The sequence below is a fragment of the Sorex fumeus genome, unplaced genomic scaffold (genome assembly GCF_029834395.1).
Source record: "Sorex fumeus unplaced genomic scaffold, SorFum_2.1 ptg000082l, whole genome shotgun sequence".
NCBI lineage: Eukaryota > Metazoa > Chordata > Mammalia > Eulipotyphla > Soricidae > Sorex > Sorex fumeus.
Window position 1 is genome coordinate 52,714 of NW_026606139.1, and position 20,392 is coordinate 73,105.

At 43.8% G+C, this 20,392-nt stretch overlaps 1 protein-coding gene across 1 annotated transcript; it reads right to left on the reverse strand.

Moving 5' to 3' along the window:
* Positions 1–1,029: 1,029 nt before the first annotated feature.
* On the reverse strand, positions 1,030–1,977 carry LOC130039115 (putative olfactory receptor 2B3). The gene has a single exon (XM_056130983.1). It carries the CDS (start codon positions 1,975–1,977, stop codon positions 1,030–1,032), a length of 948 nt encoding a protein of 315 aa, XP_055986958.1.
* Positions 1,978–20,392: the final 18,415 nt, after the last annotated feature.

Genomic DNA, 20,392 nt, shown 5'->3' on the forward strand with positions numbered 1-20,392 from the left:
AACTCAGAGTTTTTGAGCTTCTTGGTGACAGAAGCATACTTGCTGAATCCAGGGCAGAGAGAAGTATATGCCTTCCTTTGTGTTGTCTTGGTAACCATCTCTCCCAAGAGCAGCATGACCAACTCCTCTAGGTTGAAATGGTTTCAGTTGCTTGCTTGGTAATTGCCGTGTTAGGAAATAGAATGTGTGTATCAGAAGAAGAATAACAGCACTTATAGACAGCATGTGATAGGTCAAACACTTTTTTTTTTTGGACCATACCCATTGTGCCCAGGGGCTACTCCTGACTCTGCTTAGGGAACAGTGCAGGGGGTATGAATTAGAGCTGATAGTATACAAGGCATGTGATTTATTCCCTGTACTAGCTCTCTGGCTGAAGCACAGTTTTATTTTTATTTATTTATTTTTTTTAAGAACTCACAACAATCCTATAGAATTTACTGCTGCCTGCGAAATAAAAACTGATGCGATTTGGATGTGATTTGGATGATGTTCTGTCTGTGCAGAGACTCTGCGACAAGTCTCTTTGCTAGAGTAAGATGCACTATGTACCTCAAGACCCCCCTTCCCATGGACGAGCTGGAGGGACCACACTCATGCCCTGACATCATTTGCATCACTCTTCCTTTCTCCTGACACTACACTCCTTTAGATCCTTCTCTGGTTGTGACAAAATCACTAGTCTGGTTTCTGAGTTATTTTACCTTCGTCATCTGAGCCAATTTAAGATGCCAAATCTTCCTGTGTTAGTCACTCAATCAGCAAATGTTAATGATGCTTATTTTGTGCCACACAGCCTGCTGAGTCCTGGGAAAGTGAAAATTAACCAGACAGGTCTTGTTTTGGCATTGTGTCTACAATTGAATCTCTTGATACGTTAAACTGCTGCAGTCAATCCCCCCTAGGAACCTTACCTTACACATCATTGTTCCTATCAGCCTGTTTGTTGGGTGATTGGGTGATTGGAAGGAGTTAGAGGGGAGGGCCACAGAACTTATGGTTTTGGTGTAGTTGTGACATTCTGTGCCTTCACTCAGAAGCTCTACCCTGGCCTGTTAATTTGAGGAAGGCTCTCTTCACATCCTTGTTTCTGAGACTGTAGATGATGGGGTTGAGGAAGGCAGAGATAACATTGTAGAATAAGGCCAATTTCTTGTCCCGCTCTGGGGAGGCATTAGTCCCAGGGTTCATGTACATAAACATAGCAGGTCCACAGAACATGGTGACCACAGTGATGTGGGAAGCACAGGTGGAAAAAGCCTTGAGCCGACCCTGGGTTGAGCGGATTTTCAAGATGGCAGCAAATATACGAACATAAGAAGCCAGAATGAAGGACAGAGGCACAAGGAGAAGGATGAAACCTAGGATGAAATCCACTCGGTCATTGAAAGATGTGTCTGCACAGGCTAACTTCAGAACAGCAGGCACCTCACAGAAGAAGTGGTTGATCTCATTGGAGCCACAGTAAGGCAGGCGCATGGTGAAGACAGTGTAGACCAGGGAGCAACTGATGCCCCAGAGTCCACAAAAGATGACCATTGCCACACACAGCCATGGACTCATGATGACCTTGTACCTGAGTGGATAGCAGATGGCTACATACCTATCATAGGCCATGACAGAGAACAGCCAACCCTCAGTGATGCCCAACACCAGGAAAATAAACATCTGTGCTACACACCCAATATAGGAGATGGATTTCTTCTCTGAGAGCAGATGCACCAACATCTGGGGCACAGTGGTGGTGACATAGCTCATATCCAGCATGGAGAGGACACTGAGGAAGAAGTACATGGGTGTGTGGAGACGAGAGTCCAGGTGGATCAAGGTGACAATGAGCCCATTGCCTCCAAGTGTCAAGATGTATAAGAAGAGGAAGATGTTGAAGAGGATCACATTAATTTGGGAGTCCCTGGAAAAACCGAGAAGAACGAATTCAGACACGGAGCTGTGGTTCTTCCAGGGGAATTCCTGCATCCTTCTTCAGCTGCAGAGAGAGAAATGGATCTGTAATGGCCCAGCTTAGGCTGTGTTTTGAAGTTGCTGGCAAGGTCAGTGGTTGTTTGGATTCTACTTGAGCCTGTGAAGTAGGAGACTAAGGTCTAGCTGAAAATAATCTAAATTGGGAAATGCAGAAAAACAGAATTTTCTGTTTCTCAGGTCCAAATATTTCTTCAAGACCTCTAGGTTCTTGTTCATCCCCTCCTGGTCCTCCCAGAACCATATGCTTTCTTTCCCTCCAGGAGCCGACAGCATATGGTGACTCCTCTCCCCTGGACCCAGTTCTGAAGAGAGGTGATAAAACTCTCCCCTCTCATAAAACAAGCACTTTTCTTTCTTTCCTTTTCTTTTAGACTCAAGTCTTATTTTTTAATACAAAGAATACGAGTAACCATCTTTTTCAGGACAAAGAAAATGATCTTATATATTTCCTACATTTATATTTTACCTTTTCTTTTAAAGGGTACTTCTAAGACACAGCAAAACTAGCTCCTATACTTGAAACAAGTATGATAGTCATCACAGGGAAGAAAATAAATAGACATAACTAATCTCAAGAAGAACATAATGTCGCTGAATCTTCCTAGGTAGACTGTTCTGGGCTGATATTTCAGGGGACTTCTTGGAATGGGTATGGACAGATTCTCCTTTTATTCTGAAGGCACAGTCGCCTGAAGCCACACCTGACACCTTCCAACATAGCAAGAGCCCAGCTCCACAACTGAGCCTCATTAAGTTTCCAAGACACCAAACCATTCCAGCTTTATAGCTCCTGGAGTGCATGGCTGCACAATACCTCCAAACTTAACAGTACTGTCAGTCCATTAGGATCAAAGAAAGTTTGATGGAAAAGTTGCAGAGAAGAGCACCAAGCTCAATGAGCAAAAACAATAACACAGAAGACTCAATCAGCATCAACCAGCATAATAGATTCTCAGGCAATGAGAATGACTTTTATTCTTTTGTACTTCATTATCACCATTGCGAGATATAACAATCATCACAGAGATTATTGATCTGTCTTTTGATAATTCCATCTGCCTTTATATCAAATCCTTTTCTGGGTGCCTTGAGTGTCTGGGACTTTTTTTTTTTTGCTTTTTGGGTTACACCTGGGGATGCACAAGGGTTACACCTGGCTCATACACTCAGAAATCACTCCTGGCAGTGCTCGGGGAACCATATGGGATGCTGGGAATCGAACCCAGGTCGGCTCCATGCAAGGCAAATGCCCTCCCCGCTATGCTTTCTCTCCAGTTCTGAGTGTCTGGGACTTTGATCGGTGCACATACATCTACATATACAGGACAAGTCAGATGTGGAGCAGACATGTGACTTTGGAAATATCCATGGGTCTTCTGGGCCTCAGGATGATTCCCTCATCTGATTTTATTTTAGATATGATTGCTTACCAATCTACCTTTCCCTGAATTTACCTACAACTAGAGACGAGGGTCTTCCTGAGTGACTTCCAAACTCCATTTAAAGTTGATGAATAATATCTTTTTTGTTCTTGTTGAAAGGAAAATTTAACCTCTCTGGGTCCCTAGACTGTGGCAGGAATAGCTTTCCCAGGTGTCACCTGTCCCTTGAAGTCTCTTTCTCTCCTGGAGTGGAGATTTTTGAATAGGCATTTTCCAATAGCCCCAATTAAAGACAGCGATGGCATTTAGTTTGTGTCTTTAAAATTAGGTTTTTATTTGTGGTGACAGAAAAGGTGACATGTTCTAAAGGAGAATCTTGGGATTTGGAATTTGGAGTCCTGGTACTTTCACTATGGTCCTATTAAAGTATTTTAATCTCCTTGAGACTCGCTTTCCTGCTCTGCTAGATGGACCCAGTACCGATCAGGAAGAGCTCCATAAAGAGCAGCCTCATAATATGTGCAAAGCATCACAAGTATTGCAAATGTGAACTCAATATAAAATTGTTTCCACCAAGTTCTCTTTTTTCTGATGTTGCTCATCAGATAGCCAACAAACATTAATTGATTGCCTATTACCTATGAGACCCTGTAGTAGGAGCTGAAGATATGAAGACAGACAAGGTGTATTCCTTGCCTAAAAGCAACATCTAATCCGGTTAGGGGAAGAGACACAGATGACATTCAAATGTGTTTGGGTCTAAGAAAAAAAGACATGCTGGCAGTCGTTGCTCTGTGCTAGGTACTAGGTACCCAGAAGGTAAAATCTCTGTCCTCCAGCAGCATAGAGAGTGAGGATCCAGATAATAAAGAGTGACAACCGGTGAGAAGTACTGTGACAGGATTAAGTACTGGAGCATTGTTATTCCTTAAAGGAGTATGTGGGCTAGTTTTGGGAAAGACTTTTTTTTTCAGGAAGATGCATGATGTTAAGAGGTGAATAGGAGTTACCAAGAAGAAGGTGCAAGAATGAGACTTGCAAATAGATGCATCTGCTGATGCATACGGTCATAGCCAAGGAAAAGTATCATGTAACTAACTAGGGAACTCAAGCCATAAAGTCCAAATATAGGGCTGGAGCGATAGCACAGTGGGTAGGGTGTCTGCCTTGTACGCAGCCAACATGGCCAACCCGAGTTCGATTCCTCCGCCCCTCTCGGAGAGCCCGGCAAGCTACCGAGAGTATTCGATATGCCAGACACAGTAACAACAAAGTCTCCAATGGAGACGTTACTGGGCCCGCTCGACTATATATACATGGAGGAATAATTAGGAATATAAGAGGAAGGAGAAAAATTTTGAAGGATCTTGTGTACCTGGATAAGGAGCATGGTCTTGACATTTAGACCAGTGTTTCTCAACTTTTCTCACTGTGGCCCCCGTATGGTTGTGTTTCCTCTCTGTTACTTCTCCTGTTCTACCAGGTGTACTTCCAGTCTTGTGCTATGTACCTCCTCACATTTGTGTGGTTTTTTTTTACATGTGCATCCCTGGAATATTCTGGGAAACAAAGGCTGGTGGAATATACAGCCTCTGGCTGGGAAACACTGATTTAGACGCATGAAAGTCACAGATAAGTCTTTCGTTGTTTGGGGGCTACACTTGGTGGTTCTCATGGCTTATTCCTAGCTGGGCTTATTCAGGGGTCACCTGGCAGCTCAGGGGGCTATGGGGTGCTTGGGATTAAACCTGGATCTGCCATATGCAAGGCAAGTTCCTTACTGATTGTACTAGTTCTCTTGACCCCCAACAAATGACTCTTAAGCAGAAGGTAATTTTTTCAGGATTAGATTAAGAAACATTACTACTTGGTAGTTGGGAGATGAGTGGGGAGGGAAAAGTGGACAAGAGATGACAGAAGGATGGAAGTAGAGGGTCTGGGGCATTTGGTGGTGGTGAATGTGCAGTAACTATGTATCAAAACCATGAATGCTAGCACTGTTATGATGATGTTATCTATATTCCAATTAAAAGAAGAAATGGATAAAAGAAACATCACTGCTTGGGTAGAATTTAGGAGAAGGCCAGTTGGAGGAAGACCAGTTGACGTGTGAGGGAAAAGGAATAAGAAAGCTAATATTTATGATAATACAGGGGGGGAGGGCTTAGAAAATGGTGTAGGAAATGGAATGAACATGACTTGGTAATGAAAAGGGCAGGAGCTTAGAAAGAGAAGAAACGAGAATGAGCTCGAAGTTTTAGGTTGGTAACCCACATTGGCAGCCATACTGGTACAAGCCAAACCCAGGGCGAGGAAGAGATAGGGTGAAGTGACTGGGACTTAGGATTCATTCTGTCACCCACAGACTTTTGTCAAACACAGTTTGAACATGGGGCATTCTTGAGGACATGGACTTCGAGAGAATGACATGTCCACACTCTTAGTGTAAGATAAAAAATACTGTCACTGTCCTCCCATTGTTCATTGATTTACTCAAGCGGGCCCAGTAACATCTCCATTGTGACAATTGTTACTGTGTTTGGCACATTGAATATGTCACAGATAGCTTGCCAGGCTTTGCCATGCAGGCGAGATGCTCTTGGTAGCTGGGCTCTCCGAGAGGGGTGGAGGAATCAAACTCGGGTCGGCCATGTTGGCCACTTGCAAGGCAAACACCCTAACTATCGCTCCAGCCCAAGATACAAATACAAAAGTGACTAAGACACAGGATGAGGGATAACCTTTTGGGAAAATTCAGACAGGTGGGGCTCCCAAGACACCTATGGGAACATGGACATTGGGGAGTGAAACAGGGGTCGCTGTTGGCTGACAGAACAAGAGCTGTAGGGAGGCAGGAGAGCCTGATGCCACCATTCAAACACCCAGCCTCCAGGAGAGAAGAATGCCAGAGGGCCCAAATGCTAGGGTCAGGAAAAGAGAAGTGCAAAGTTTGAGAAACCTCTTCAGAGCAATGAGAGCAGAAGTCAGATATCTGGGTTGCAAGGAGTGAGCTGGGAGAGGGTGAAAGGAGGAAAGAGCTAAGACCAGAGAGGGGACACGGAGCTGTCCTGCGTTAGGCTGCACCTGGGGAATCTTTCCCATGGGAGGGCCACGTTTTAAGGGGAGCATGAGCCAGTTGGAACAAGGAAACCAGGAAGTGTGTGGAAACCACACATGCTGGAAGAGTTGAAGCCAAGAAGGCTGTGTGAGAGATGTTTGCCACGCAAAATGAAAGGCGAAGGGCCTTTTGGAAATAGAGGGTGAACGCTAAAAGGCTTTTGTGTGGCCGACAGAGGAGACTTGCACTGGGTGGGCCCTGGTAAGCCATCTGTGACTTAAACTGAGGACACGGGTCTCAGCTTGATAGAACCAAATTACTTCAGTGGGGTTTGTAGATGGGTTGAACTGCTCTGGGAGGTAAGGAAGGTAATGACCCCACTACAGGATCAAACAAATGTCAGGGTGCATTGGGGCCAGGCCTGCAGGCAGAGCAGGACGCCTCTGGACCACTCTTTCTGGAAGAGTGAAGACTTTGCTATTCCCCTGTGTTCTCCTTCCGTCTTCACCAGGAACCAATACCAGCTGCCTGGCCCATTGCATTCCACTTGCATCTCACTCCCTGCCACACACACAGTGACCAGAATATGGTATAGAGGGAAGAAGAGAAGCGAGTGAAGGGGGGGAGGTGTATAAAAGGGCTAGAAAGGGACAGATGAGGCTTCTCAGGATGGTCAGAGTGGGAACTTGGGGTCTCCTTTCCTGTGTGAAGGCAGTCGCCTTCCAGTTGTCCCGTCTAGCCCCAATACGTTCCTCTAACATCCAACATTCCCTGAACCCTCAAGGTCCCTAACCCCCTTCAGCGCTTGTCATCCTCCTGTTTCCTCTCCTGGCAGTAGGTTGCCCTGTACCCTCCTTCCTCAAAGGAGAGCCAGCCGCCTCCGCTCCACAGCAACCATGCTCCAGCTTGCTTCTCTTCACTCAACCAAGGGGCTGCCCATAGGACAGAGGGAGACGGAAAGGCAGAGTAAGCAGAGAAGGATTGAGGCTGGGGGTAGCATAGAGGCTCAGGCCTGAAGGGAAGGTGTGGGTGGAAGGAGGAGAAGGCAGGCAAGTGTCCAGACACAGACAAATACACAGGGAGAAGCAGGAGTGTCACGCAGCAACTCCTCACGGCTCAGAGCCCAGACCCTGAAGCTCCCCTTCTTACCTGATGCTGGGCTCAGCGACATTAGAACCAGGAGACGGCTGGGTCCTCACCTGATATTGTGCTCCTGATCTTCAGGGAGGAGAAATCAAGTAGCTTGTTATGAAACTCCTGTGCCGTGGGACTCTCCAGGCCCCACGGCAGTGTCCCCGCCCCTCTGCAGCCCTGGGCACATCACAGCATTCCAGCCTGGCACTCAAGGTCTGCACACCAGGTCCCCTGAGCCTCTTGGCTGTTCCCCCGGTGCTTCCCACAGGCCTCTCCCAACTGCTCAAGGGGGCAGATGCGTGAGCTTCAGAGTATTCTTAGATGGGCAGCGTAAGGGAAGACTTCCATAAGCACAAGGAAGGAAAGAGGTTTGAGAAGAGGGATGGAAGGGAAAGCGCCTCTCTATTCTCAGTTCCATATCCCTGCTCTATTCACTGACAAGGCCTGCTGGGTCCTTGCCTGCATGGCTTCTGACATCTTATGGGCCCCCAAGGGACAGACCTCCTACAGGGTATGGAATATGTCCCAAGCAATGGCGATTCCTAGGATTTGATCCTGTTTCTAGTGAGGTTATAGCTAAACTTGGCTGATAAATGGGGCATGTTCAGTATAGAATCAGGCCAGGCAGGAAGTGAACTCATGAAGACTGGAGTAAATATTCTACCAATTCTACCACATTTGTATTGAAATGCACTCATTTCTTTAAGCCCAACATATACATACCACATATATATACATATATGTGTGTGTGTATTTATGTAGGAGTAATACTGTTCATTATTTATTCAGCCACTGATTAAGCTGATTGAAATAGGCATGAATTCCTCATTACTTAAATTTTTTTGTTGTTGTTGGGGAGGTCACACCTGGCGATGCACAGGGGTTATTCCTGGCTCATGCACTCAGGAATTACTTCTGGTGGTGCTCGGGGAACCATATAGGATGCTGGGAATTGAACTTGGGTCAGCTGCGTTCAAGGCAAATGCCCTATCTGCTGTGCTATCACTCCAGTCCCCCTTTAAAATTTTTTTAAAATAGATTTTTCATAAAGTTGTTCCACAATTGTTTACATTCAGTATTTCAACACCAATCCCACCACCATTGTTCCTTCCCACCTATATTACTTTGAATCTTCCCACCACCACACCAGCCTGCTCCTTAGGCAGATGCTAATTTATTTTGTACTGCTTGCCATGAGAAGTATGATGTGTCACACAGTCACAAAAGTGGACGCACACTCCTGGAATTCTAAAATTAATTTTTTAAAAAAATATTTGAAGTCCGGAGACATCTCTGTGGTGTGCTGCTCTTTCGTGAAATTCATTTGTGAGTCTCTGAATCATGGTCATTGATGGGCTTAAACGGGGCACAGAGGCAGTTCTTGGGCATGACTGCCAGGAAACCCGAAGGGAGATTTGGGGAGGTCTCCCATCCCTGACTCCATGAAGCCTGGAGTTTTCAGTCACTGGTCCTGCATACTGGGTTTTACAGTGGATTCATTCTGATGTGTGAGGGGCTGGGGATGAGCCTGTGAAGGTCAGCCATGGTGTGGTGGCGATTGGGTTCTGGATGTTTATGCCTGCTGGGGTTCATTTGAGGCAGACTGAGGGACACACCTGCCGCCCTCAGAGGTGCCCTGATGAAATCAGCCTGGCACAGGGTGGGGAGACGTCTCTGCACCTTAAGCCCGATATTCATTTCATTCATATTTGGCTGCTTCTGAACTTGAGTCACCTTTGCGTCTTTCCATTTGAGGAGATGCTCCGTTCCTTTTCCTCCCCGTGGAGGCTGGTACCATCATGATTATGTACCGTATCATAGACTGTGTGCTACAGTTTCTACTTCTCACTTGCTGGCTTACATTTGGTGTTTCCAGCAACGTTTTGAACTCTGAGAAACCCTAGTCTATCTTTATCTGCAATCTTTCTGAGGCATCAGCTTGAATTATATGTTAGGAGCCTTGTGTCAGGTCAGGGGAGACGGGGCTTCCTAATGAACCCAATCCAGCACCCACTATTAACTGTACCCACATGGTTGTTCTACTTTTGTGGTTTAAGCAGAGATTTTTGTTCCCCAGAATATTTGTGAGGATTTATTGAGCTTTGTGAACAGATTTTGTATGAGACTCAACGGAGGTCTCATCTATTTGCCCCCAGCTGAATATTCCACTGAGCAAAGCTCGACTCAGTTCTGCCTGTTTGGATGGTGGGGGGTGAGTGAAATGATGTATAACACATGCAAGTTTAGAAAACATGTAAGGTAAAAAAAAGGTAAAGGCCCTCCCGTTGATCGTCGATTTGCTCAAGCGGGCCCAGTAACGTCTCCATTGGAGACTTTGTTGTTACTGTGTCTGGCATATCGAATACTCTCGGTAGCTTGCCGGGCTCTCCGAGAGGGGCGGAGGAATCGAACTCGGGTCGGCCATGTTGGCCGCTTGTAAGGCGAATGCCCTACCCGCTGTGCTATTGCTCCGATTCTCAAAAATCCTGACAATTAGTAAGTACTTTGAGGGTCTGACTGTGTGGGTATATAGACCCCTCTCGGGTCCCTAGATTTTCCTATGAGTTCAGTTGGTTGACTCTATGCACAGCTTCTTGAGAACACACCCATTGTGGAAGTTTGCTGTTGTGTATTCAATGTTCCTTCGTTTTTTATTGTTGTCATTTTGGGGCCACAGCAGTAGTACTCAGGGTATACTCTTATCTCTGATCAGGGATCACTCCTGGTGGTGCTTGGGGCACTATGTGGGGTACTGGTGACCAAACCCAGATCAGCCAAATGCAAGGCAAGTGCCCTGACCACTGTACTCTCTCTCTCTCTCTCTGGCCCCACAATTGTCTTCAGTTTCTAGGTCTGTAAGAGAGCGATATAGTCACATAACATTTTCTAGACCCCTGTGATGAATATTTTAATATTTATGTTTCCAAGTCCTTGACTGTCTTCTTGCCATTAGCAAGCGCCCATGAAGTAGCGTACAGCCTGACTTCAGGATGTCTCTCACTCCCTATAAAATGAATGGTCAGACATGCCATCCAAAGTTCTGCCCATCAAGGCAATTTTTTTCACCACACCCGGAGCTTCCTCTATTGAGGATGGTGGCAATGCACTGAACTCCCCTTCCCCCACCTCCACCTTCTGCTAATTAGTTAGAGAATATGGTCCTGAAGGTTGAAGGAGCAGCAGCAGAGAAGTAGGAGCAGGACCCAGGATGATTTGTGAAGCCCACCACCTAGACCCAACCTCATAAAAATTGCTTCCATCCGAACAAACCAAATGTCCAACAACAGATCAAATGACGAAGAAGTTGTGGTATATTTACACAATGGAATACTATGCAGCTACTCAAAAAATCGAATTCATGCGGTTTGTGGAAACTTACATGGAAAGACTGTATCATGGTGAGTGAAATAAACCAGAGGCAGAAGGACAAATACAGGAAGATCTCACTCATCTGTGATATAGAGAGAAACAAATCAAGGGCATGGACAATATCAATTGATAATACACTATGGATACTGGAATACAGACCTGAGTGCGCCAAGTCTAAGAGGTCGGGGGAGGAGAAATATAGGTTGCCAGGAAGTAACATAAGTGATTATTAGTGGAAGTTCTTGAGCACATGGGTAGTGCTAAGGGAGGTAACAGTATGCATAAGAGTCGTAACTGTCAATCAACAATAGGAGTGAGGAGGAAGGGTCATGGGTACTTTGATGACTGGGGCTGTATAGGAACTTTAGACATCAATACTAGAAAGTTGAACAGTATTATAACCTTATTACCAAAACTATAATAACATAAAAATTAAAAATAATAAAGATTGCTTCTATTCACAATGGAATTCTTTTGTGCATGCCTGCACATACATCACCAGCTTATGATTTGGTTTGGTATTGGTGAACGATAAGCACATGTATAAAAAGCTTGATCACACACTACCAAAATGGACCAGACAATTAAGGATGGAGAGACAATACCAAGCTATTTGGTTTGCCTCTCATCACATGGTGACTCAGTTAGGTGTTCAGTCATTTACAGGAATAGGAGTTTTGCACTTGATTTTATTTGAAATAATTTCAGATACATGAAGTTACAAAATTAGAGTTATTTTGTGCTCTTTATCCAACTTCCTCCATTGTATGTTATTAGATTAGAAAATAACATTAGTACAATACTATTCACAAAACTAGACTTTATTTAGATTTCACCAGTTTTTCCTTTACATTTTTTGTCTGTTTTTTTTTTATGGATGAAATTGTGTCTCCTTGCCTCCAATTTATATATTTTTCACCCTAACCCATGATATGATTATATTTAAAGGGTAATTAGGGTTGAGTGACATCATAGAGTGGGCCCTAAACCAATTAGATGGTATCTTTTTAGGAAGAGAAAAAAATGGACACAGAAAGACTGAGGATGCATCAACACAGAATCGACACCAAGAGGCACAGGTGAGAGGTAACAGCAGAAACCAAATCTACTAACATTTTATATTTTAAGTCTCTTAACAGGTTCATTATATCAAATTTTGATTTTGAAGATTATGTTTTAGTCAATGGTCAAGGAATTTTTTTTTTTTTGCTTTTTGGGTCACACCTGGTGATGCACAGGGGTTACTCCTGGCTCTGCACTCAGGGGTTACTCCTGGTGGTGCTCAGGGGACCATATGGGATGCTGGGAATCGAACCCTGGTCGGCCGCGTGCAAGGCAAATGCCCTACCCGCTGTGCTATCTCTCCAGCCCTGGAATTTCATATCTTTAAAGGAATATTTCTCCTGCATTTTTCTAAAAGTTCTGTAGTTATATATTTTCCATGTAGATCTGTGATACATTTTGAGTTAATATTTGTCTAAGATGTGAAGTTTAGTTGAGTTGTATTATATTCTAGTGAACGGTCAATTGTTTAACTGTGTGTTGAAAGTTCTATCATTTCTACATCTAATACTTCTACAGATTCAAAAAATATTATCTGGCCATACTTGTCTGGCCCATTTAGGCAGGGGGCAGTGGTGGGCCACACCTAATAGTGCTCAGGGCTTACTCTTAGCTCTTTGCTCAGGAATCATTCCTGGCCATATTCAGGAGACCATATGTGGTGGTGAAGATTGAGTTAGGGTCAGCCTCCTGCAAGGCAAAAAGCTTAACTCTCATACTGCTTTTCCATTCCCTAATTGTCTGGCCCATTTTTGTACTGAGTAGTCCAGCTTTTGATAAACATGCTTATTTGTTCACTAATATCACACTCTCTGGATCATAATAGTCTTAAAATCAGATTTTTATATATATTCATCTTAATCAAAATTGCTTTATTTATTCTAGTTTTGGAGACTTTTAATAAGAGTTTTCAGAATAGCTTATACACAGCAACAAATATTACTGCTAGTAATTTTCCTGTAATTGTATTCAGCTGTAAAAAAATCTTAGGCAGGGGCCAGAGTGATAGTACAGTGGGTAGGACATTTGCCTTGCATGTAGCTGACCTGGGTTCAATTCCTGGCATTCCATGTGGTCCCCAAATGCTGCCAGGAGTAATTCCCGAATGTAGAGACAGGAGTAACTCGTGGGTATCATTGGGTCTGGCCCCAAAACAAAAACAAACAAAAAGACAACAGCAACAGCAAAAGCAAAACAACAATTTTGATCAGAACTGGCATCCTTACAATATTGAGTTTTCCAATCTATCAACATGCCTGTGTCACCTTTCATTTCTTTTAAGTGTTTTACAGTTTAGTAACACAATTTTTTGTCTATTTGTACATAAATATTTAATTGTAACAATTATTATAAATACTACACGGCATTTTAGTTTTGATTGTTCATTGTTAGTCTGTAGAAATATATGTGAATCTTAGGTGTTAATCCTATAGCACCACTAAACCCATACATTTGAGAAGTTTTTATGTAGAATTCTTGCTTTGCTTTACATAGACAATTTTGTTATCAGAAAACAGATATGGATTTATTTCTTCCTTTTCTCTTTTCTTTTTTTAGTGCCCTGGTTAGGACTTGTAGTAATACTTTGAAAATGAGTATTCAGAGCAAGAATTCATGCTTTAATACTTACTTTAAGGGGAAACAGTCTTTGACTATTTGATATGATTTAACATGGAGGTGTTCTGTTTTTTTTTCTTCCTGGGAGGGGGAGGTGAGAAAGAAATTTTCCTTCTATTTAGTTAGCTGAGATTTTCAAAAATCATAAATGAGAAAAAGATTATGTGCATTTAAACTTTATGCAAATATATTTGAAGTGCCATATTGGTGGTTCTTTTCAACAAAGGAATTCCAGGCCCCCAAAGGGTTGGACTCAGATCTTTCCCTGTCTGTTTCTGAGATCAAAGTTGAGTGCTTAGTGGGCAGAATAGAATTCAGGGGGAGAGAAATTACTTTTATATGGACTGAAAATAGGAAACTTCCTAAAGGAGGAACCTGCCTGACACCTTCTTGGACGAAAAAGGGAGGTTAGGTGGCTGGCAGGAGAGGGCACTGTAGGTGGAGGGGCCCAGAGTCAAGGTTGGCTGGAGTAGAGTGATGGTTGAGGAGTAGGAACGCTGGGTGGGCATGGAGTGAATTTCCACATTCTCAGAGCGCCAAGCAGGAAGCACCATTAGTCTCAGAGATGATTCTCTTATGCTCCCTCTCAGGACCCCAGAGCAATTTTCCTAACAACCCCCCAAGAAACACAACCCAGACATCTTGCTGATAATTTATTTTCTCTCCAGAAAATCAAGTCTGCTATTTCCCCAGAGCTTGCATCCTCAGAGACCCTGGCTTCCAGGCAGGAAGGCTGGCACGTGCACTTCCTCTGTCACAGTGGCACGCCACTCTCACGGGGAGTGGGGAAAGTTTTGAGGGGGACAGCTCCCCTCAATTTAGCTTCTGGAGAAAGTTGTTAATGAGTAAGGCAGCTTCTTAGCATTTAATAGTCTATTGGGTCTTCTTAATATTCAGAAATTGCTTGGTTTACAAAGAAAAACTTCCTAAGCTGCTAAGAATAACCAGAACACTTGTCCATGGAATCATATTAGAGAGATATAGTAGTTAGTTTGAAAGATTTATTTTATGCCAGGTTCAATTGCAAAGCAATAGAGATTTTATTGGCTTTGATGGTGCTAGAAATAGTTAGATGCCAGTTAATGTGGTTAATGGGTTAATGTGGCATCTGGTATTGTTACTGTGTTTCATGAGTTAATGTTTATGGGTTAATGTGGCAGCTGGAATTGTTATTGTATTTCATGAGTTGTATGTATGTGTGTGTTTGTTAAAGGTATGGCTTTGCCTGAATTTAACATTTGTTGTTGAAAAATAAAAGCTCCTGTTAATCATTTAACATTTAAAAAAGTATCTAGTTTTGAACACAGTGACTCTAAATTGTAATTTATAAAAAATATTTAAATTTTCGGGACTAGAGTATATAGGTAGGCTGCTTGCCTTGAATGTGGCTGAACCAGGTTCAATCCCTGGCACCACCTATGATCACCTAAGGCAGCCAGGAATGAGCCCCACGCACAGCCAGGAGCCTCTGACACCACCTGAAGAAGTTAAGCTTTAAGGCCTGTTTTCATCTGAACTTTAAGATTACTTTACAGATTTGCCAGAGTCAGATAGGATCATTCTAACCATTTTTACAGATGGGGGTAGGAGGACTGGATTCCAAAAAAGATAGGAGATTTTTTAAATGATCTCAACAAATTGTTAAGGCTAAAGTTAAGGACCTTTTACATACCCACCTAACCTCCCTGGAAGCAGTGAACAATTAAAGAATGGGGCTGGAGCGATAGCACAGTTGGTAGGGCATTTGCCTTGCATCCAGCCGACCCGGGTTCGATTCCCAGCATCCCATATGGTCCCCTGAGCACTGCCAGGAGTAATTCCTGAGAGCAGAGCCAGGAGTAATCCCTGCGCATCTCCTGGTGTGACCCAAGAGGAGAAAAAAAAAGAAGAAAAATTAAAGAATAATTCAGTAATAGAACCTAAGATGCTTTCCCAGTAAATAGAAGTCTGAATTGCTGGAAACCACCGATGCAGTAGATTCCATAGAAATAGAAAAGGGAGCATGAAAATGAAGAAATCTGAAAGAAACATTTAGAAATTTTGTACCACAAATAGGGGTGGGGCTGAGAAAAATCACTCAATATATCATTTTTTTTCTTTTCTTTTTAGTTCACACCGACGATGCTCAGGGGTTACTCCTGGCTCTGCACTCAGGAATTCCCCCTGGCGGTGCTCAGGGGACCTTATGGGGGTGCTGGGAACCCAGGTTGTCCGCATGCAAGGCAAATGTCCTACGTGCTGTGCTATAGCTCCAGCCCCACTCCATACATCTTTATTGAGAAGTTACTATTCCACTACACAGTGCTATTTCCTAGGCGATGGAATGCTGATGAGGACAAGCTAAAGTACCCAATATAGTTCTAACCTTTATGAATCTGATATTATAGTTATGATCTGGAATGATGATAGAATGTTTACTCTTTCCTGAGTAGTCTTGCACTCATTATTTCAGTTGATCCTCAAGAAACTATTGGTTTCTAACACCATGCACAAAAGATTAAAAGTCCCTGGTATCAGACCTGGATCCATAAATTACTTTGAGAGAAACACAGGTAGGATTTCATGATATTGAAGCTCAAGGTACCTTCAATGATTCAAAATCATTGGTCAAGCAAACTGAAATAAAGATAACAAATGAGACTGTATCAAACTAAGAAGCTCCTGCACTTGGACACAATGGCCAGAATAAAGAGATACCCCAAAGACTGGAAGGATATTTCCCCACCACTCATCAGATAAAGAGATTATAGCAAGATATATAAAGTAGGGGCTGGAGCGATAGCACAGTGGATAGGGCGTTTGCCTTGCATGCAGAGAACCCCGGTTCAATTCCTAGCATCCCATATGGTCACCCGAGCACCGCCAGGAGTGATTCCTGAGTGCAGAGCCAGGAGTAACCCCTGAGCATTACTGGGTGTGAACCCCCAAAATGAAAGCAAAAAAAAAAGATAAAGCACCATTTCAACTCAACAAAACAAAAGAATCCCATCAGAAATGTGGGGAAGATATGAACAAAACCTGCTCAAGGAGGACAGACGGATGACCAAACGGTCTGTGAAAAATTCCCTGCATCACTAATCATCAGAGAAATGCAAATAAAAACAACAATGAGATATCACCTCACATCAGTGAGAGTGGCACACATCAGAAAGGACAAACAACCAGCATTGGTGTAGATGTGAAGAAAGAGGGACTCTCAGTCACTGCGGATGGGAATACTGATTGGTCCAACCTTTTGGAAACGTTGTTTGTGGCTCCTGAGGTGTCAGACTTGGTGTTGGTTGGGAAACTAGAGATATGGGTGGAGAAAAAGTCACACTGGTGGAGGAATTGTTGCTGGAACAAAGAATATCTGAAACAACTTTATGATGAACAACTTTGTAAATCACAGTATTATGTTAAAAAACAGTACATAGATTAGTACTTAGGGATCCAGGCTTAGTTCTGTGGTCCTCAACTGAATTGTATCATAATATGAGGTGCCAATCATGGGGGGCAGTTATAAATTCTAAATAACCACTTATTTTCATCACTTGATCACTTGACATCCCATTACTCACTCATCAATTTGCTCGAGCGGGCGCCAGTAGCTTCTCCATTCATCCCTGTCATGGGCTAGTGTAACCCAATGGTGTCTGCTCTCTCCAGGAACATGAAGAGCCTCAAACTGATTGTTCAGGGTCTTGAAAAAGAAGTCTGACCATCTAGTATGTGGGCGGCCACATGATCTTTTGATGTCCCGTGGAATCCTGTTGGTAACGGCTCTAGTCCAGTCGTCATCTCCAAATTGCATTACATGTCCAGCCCATCTGATTTTCGATGCCTTGGCAAACAAGACAGCATCCCTGATTCTCAATTGTTGACGGAGGTCGTAACTCCGGATTCCTTCTTTTTTTTTTAAATAATTTTATTTATTGAATCATCGTGAGAGCAGTTACAAAGCTTTCGGGTCTAAGTCTCGGTCATACAATGAAACACCCATACCTTCACCAGTGCCCATTCTCCACCACCAAAAACCCCAGTATACCCCCATCCCACACCCTCCCCCTGCCTGTGGGGCAGATGATCTCCACATTACTCTCTCTCTACTTTGATCACATTCAATATTTTGACACCAAACCCACTATTATTATTTGAGATTTTACTCCAACACTCAGATCTGCTGAAAAGGCAACAGTAGACAATTTGTGTTCTATTTCTGGTTATGAATAACATGATGTTGCGTGGCTGCAGTAGGGCCACGTGATTTTGAAATTCCGAAAATTTTTTTTTTAAACACCATGAGGTACAGTTGTAGATTTACAATTTTTTGTGCTTGGGTTTAGATTATACAATGATCAAATACCCATCCCTCTACCAGTGCCCATTTTCCACCACCATGGATAATATCCCTCCCACCCCCATCCCTCCCATCCCACCCTGCCTCTGTGGCAGGGAGATCCCTTGTGTTCTCTCTCTCCTTTTGGGTGTTGTGGTCTGCAAAATAGGCTTTGAGTGGCAAACATGTTCAGTCCATAGTCTACTTTCAACATGCATCTTCCCTCCTGGGAGGATCCTCCAAACATCCTTTATTTGGTGCTCCCTTCTCTATCTGAGCTGCCCTTTCCCCTAGAATGCCTGGCTGGCCTCTAAGCTATGGAGTAATCCTCCTGGTGCTGATCTCAGCTATTCTTGGGTATTACTCTCATATTTTGTTACTTTATATTCCCCAGATGAATGTCCGGATTCCTTCTTTCACTTGAGTGAAACATGATACTCCAAGCAAAACTCTTTTGATTCCTCTTTGGGAGACCCAAATAGCGTTCTCATCCTGTTTTTGTAGGGCCCAGGTCTCTGAGGCATATGTTAATGAAGGAAGAATGGTAGTGTTGAAGAGATTTGCCTGGAGCCGGAGGTTCTAGGTCCTCTTAGCTATTTCTTCGATGCTCTTGAAGGTGTTCCATGCCGCTCTCTTCCTCCTGCACAACTCAGGTGACAGGCCATTCGTCATGTTGAGTTCTCAACCTAGGTACACACAACTGCTGCATTCGGAGATGTTCATTCCATTGAGAGCAAATGGAACATCAGGAACGAGGCCATTTCTCATGAACATTGTCTTCGTGAGATTCAGCTGCAGTCCGGCCTTCCCACACTCACGGTCGAAGTTGGCCAGCATTTGTGCCGCTTGGCTAATGTTTGGTGTTATTAGGACGATGTCATCAGTGAAGCAGAGGTGGCGTAGTTGCCGACCATCTATCTTCACTCCAATTCTTTCCCATTCCAGTCATCCCATGACATTCTTGAGGGTGGCACTGAAGAGTTTCGGTGAAATGGTATCACCCTGCTGAACCCCTCTCTTAACATCAATGATCACTTCCTTGTAGAATGGTGAGATCCTGGTAGTGAATCCATAATACAGTTCATGGAGGATCCTGATGTATTGAGTTTTAATGCCCTGTTTGACTAGGGCTTTGATGACTGCGTCAGTCTCAACAGAATCAAAGTCCTTCTTTAAATTGATGAACGTTAGACAGAGTGGCACCTTGAACTCCTGAGAAACCTCAATGAGCTTGGTTACCGTGTAGATATGGTTGATCATGCTGAATCCTTTTAGGAACTTGGCTTGCTCACATGGTTGTCCTTCATCTAGTGTTCTGCCAATCCTATTCAGGATAACTCAAGTGAATAGCTTGTAGACGACAGATAACAGGCAGATTGGGAGATAGTTGCCACTGTTGTGGATATCTCTTTTCTTGTACAGTAGAACAGTCCTACTGGTTTTCCATTGGGACGGAACCTTGCATTCAGACAGGTAGTGTGTGAAGAGTCGAGCCAGTGTATTGATGAGTACTGATGGCAGGTTCTTCAGGTGTTCAAGTCTGACCTTGTCTGTGTTGGGTGCTGTTTGCTTCTTTACTGACGAAATGGAGTGTTGGATTTTGGAAGGGAGAACATTGGGAACGACATATCCATCCTGTGGAATTTGGATGTGGCTATCGAAGAGATCTGAGTAGAAGTAATGGATAATCTTCTTCATTGCCCTTCTGGAAGATGTGATAGATCTATCAGGACGTTGGAGGGCAGTCATCTTGGTCTTGTACTTGGTGAAGGACAGGCGGGCATTGTGAATGCTTTTCCCCATTTCTGCCGCATGGACCAGCACTGCTGCTCTTCTTTCTTTGAGGTCATCCTTTATCGCTTCTCTGCACTGCTTTGCAAGCTCGGATGTTTGTTTGCGGTTGCCTGAGGCTCGCTCCAAGCCACGTTGGTGAATGAGCTAGAGAGTTTTCGACGACAGGCGTCTTTTTGTGGCTATCTCTCTTGGCGTTCCTCACACAGTCATGGAGGTGCTGAACCAGTTGATCGTATTCTTCATCAATATTGTCAATGATGGCATCTTCTCATGTTGCCGCAGTAGGCCAAAGAGCTCCCAGTTGGTGGTCGTTCTGGGAATTCTCTTAAATTTTGCAACCCTTTCTCCCCACTCCGTGAAGTAGAATTTCTCATGAAGGAGACAGTGGTCTGATCCTGTTTGGAATTTTGGGACAACAGCGACAAACGTCAGGCAAAACCGTCGCTTGAATATGATGTGGGCTATTAGAGGCTGCCCTAAGAGCCTCTATCCCTCTCTGAGAGCCTGGCAAACTACTGAGAGTATCCCGCCCGCATGGCAGAGCCTGGCAAGGTATCTGTGGTGTATTCGATATGCCAAAAACAGTAAATACAATGGGTCTCATTCCCCTGACCCTGACAGAGCCACCATTACAGTAGCGTTAAGAAGGATGAGGAAGGAGAGGCTGATAAAATC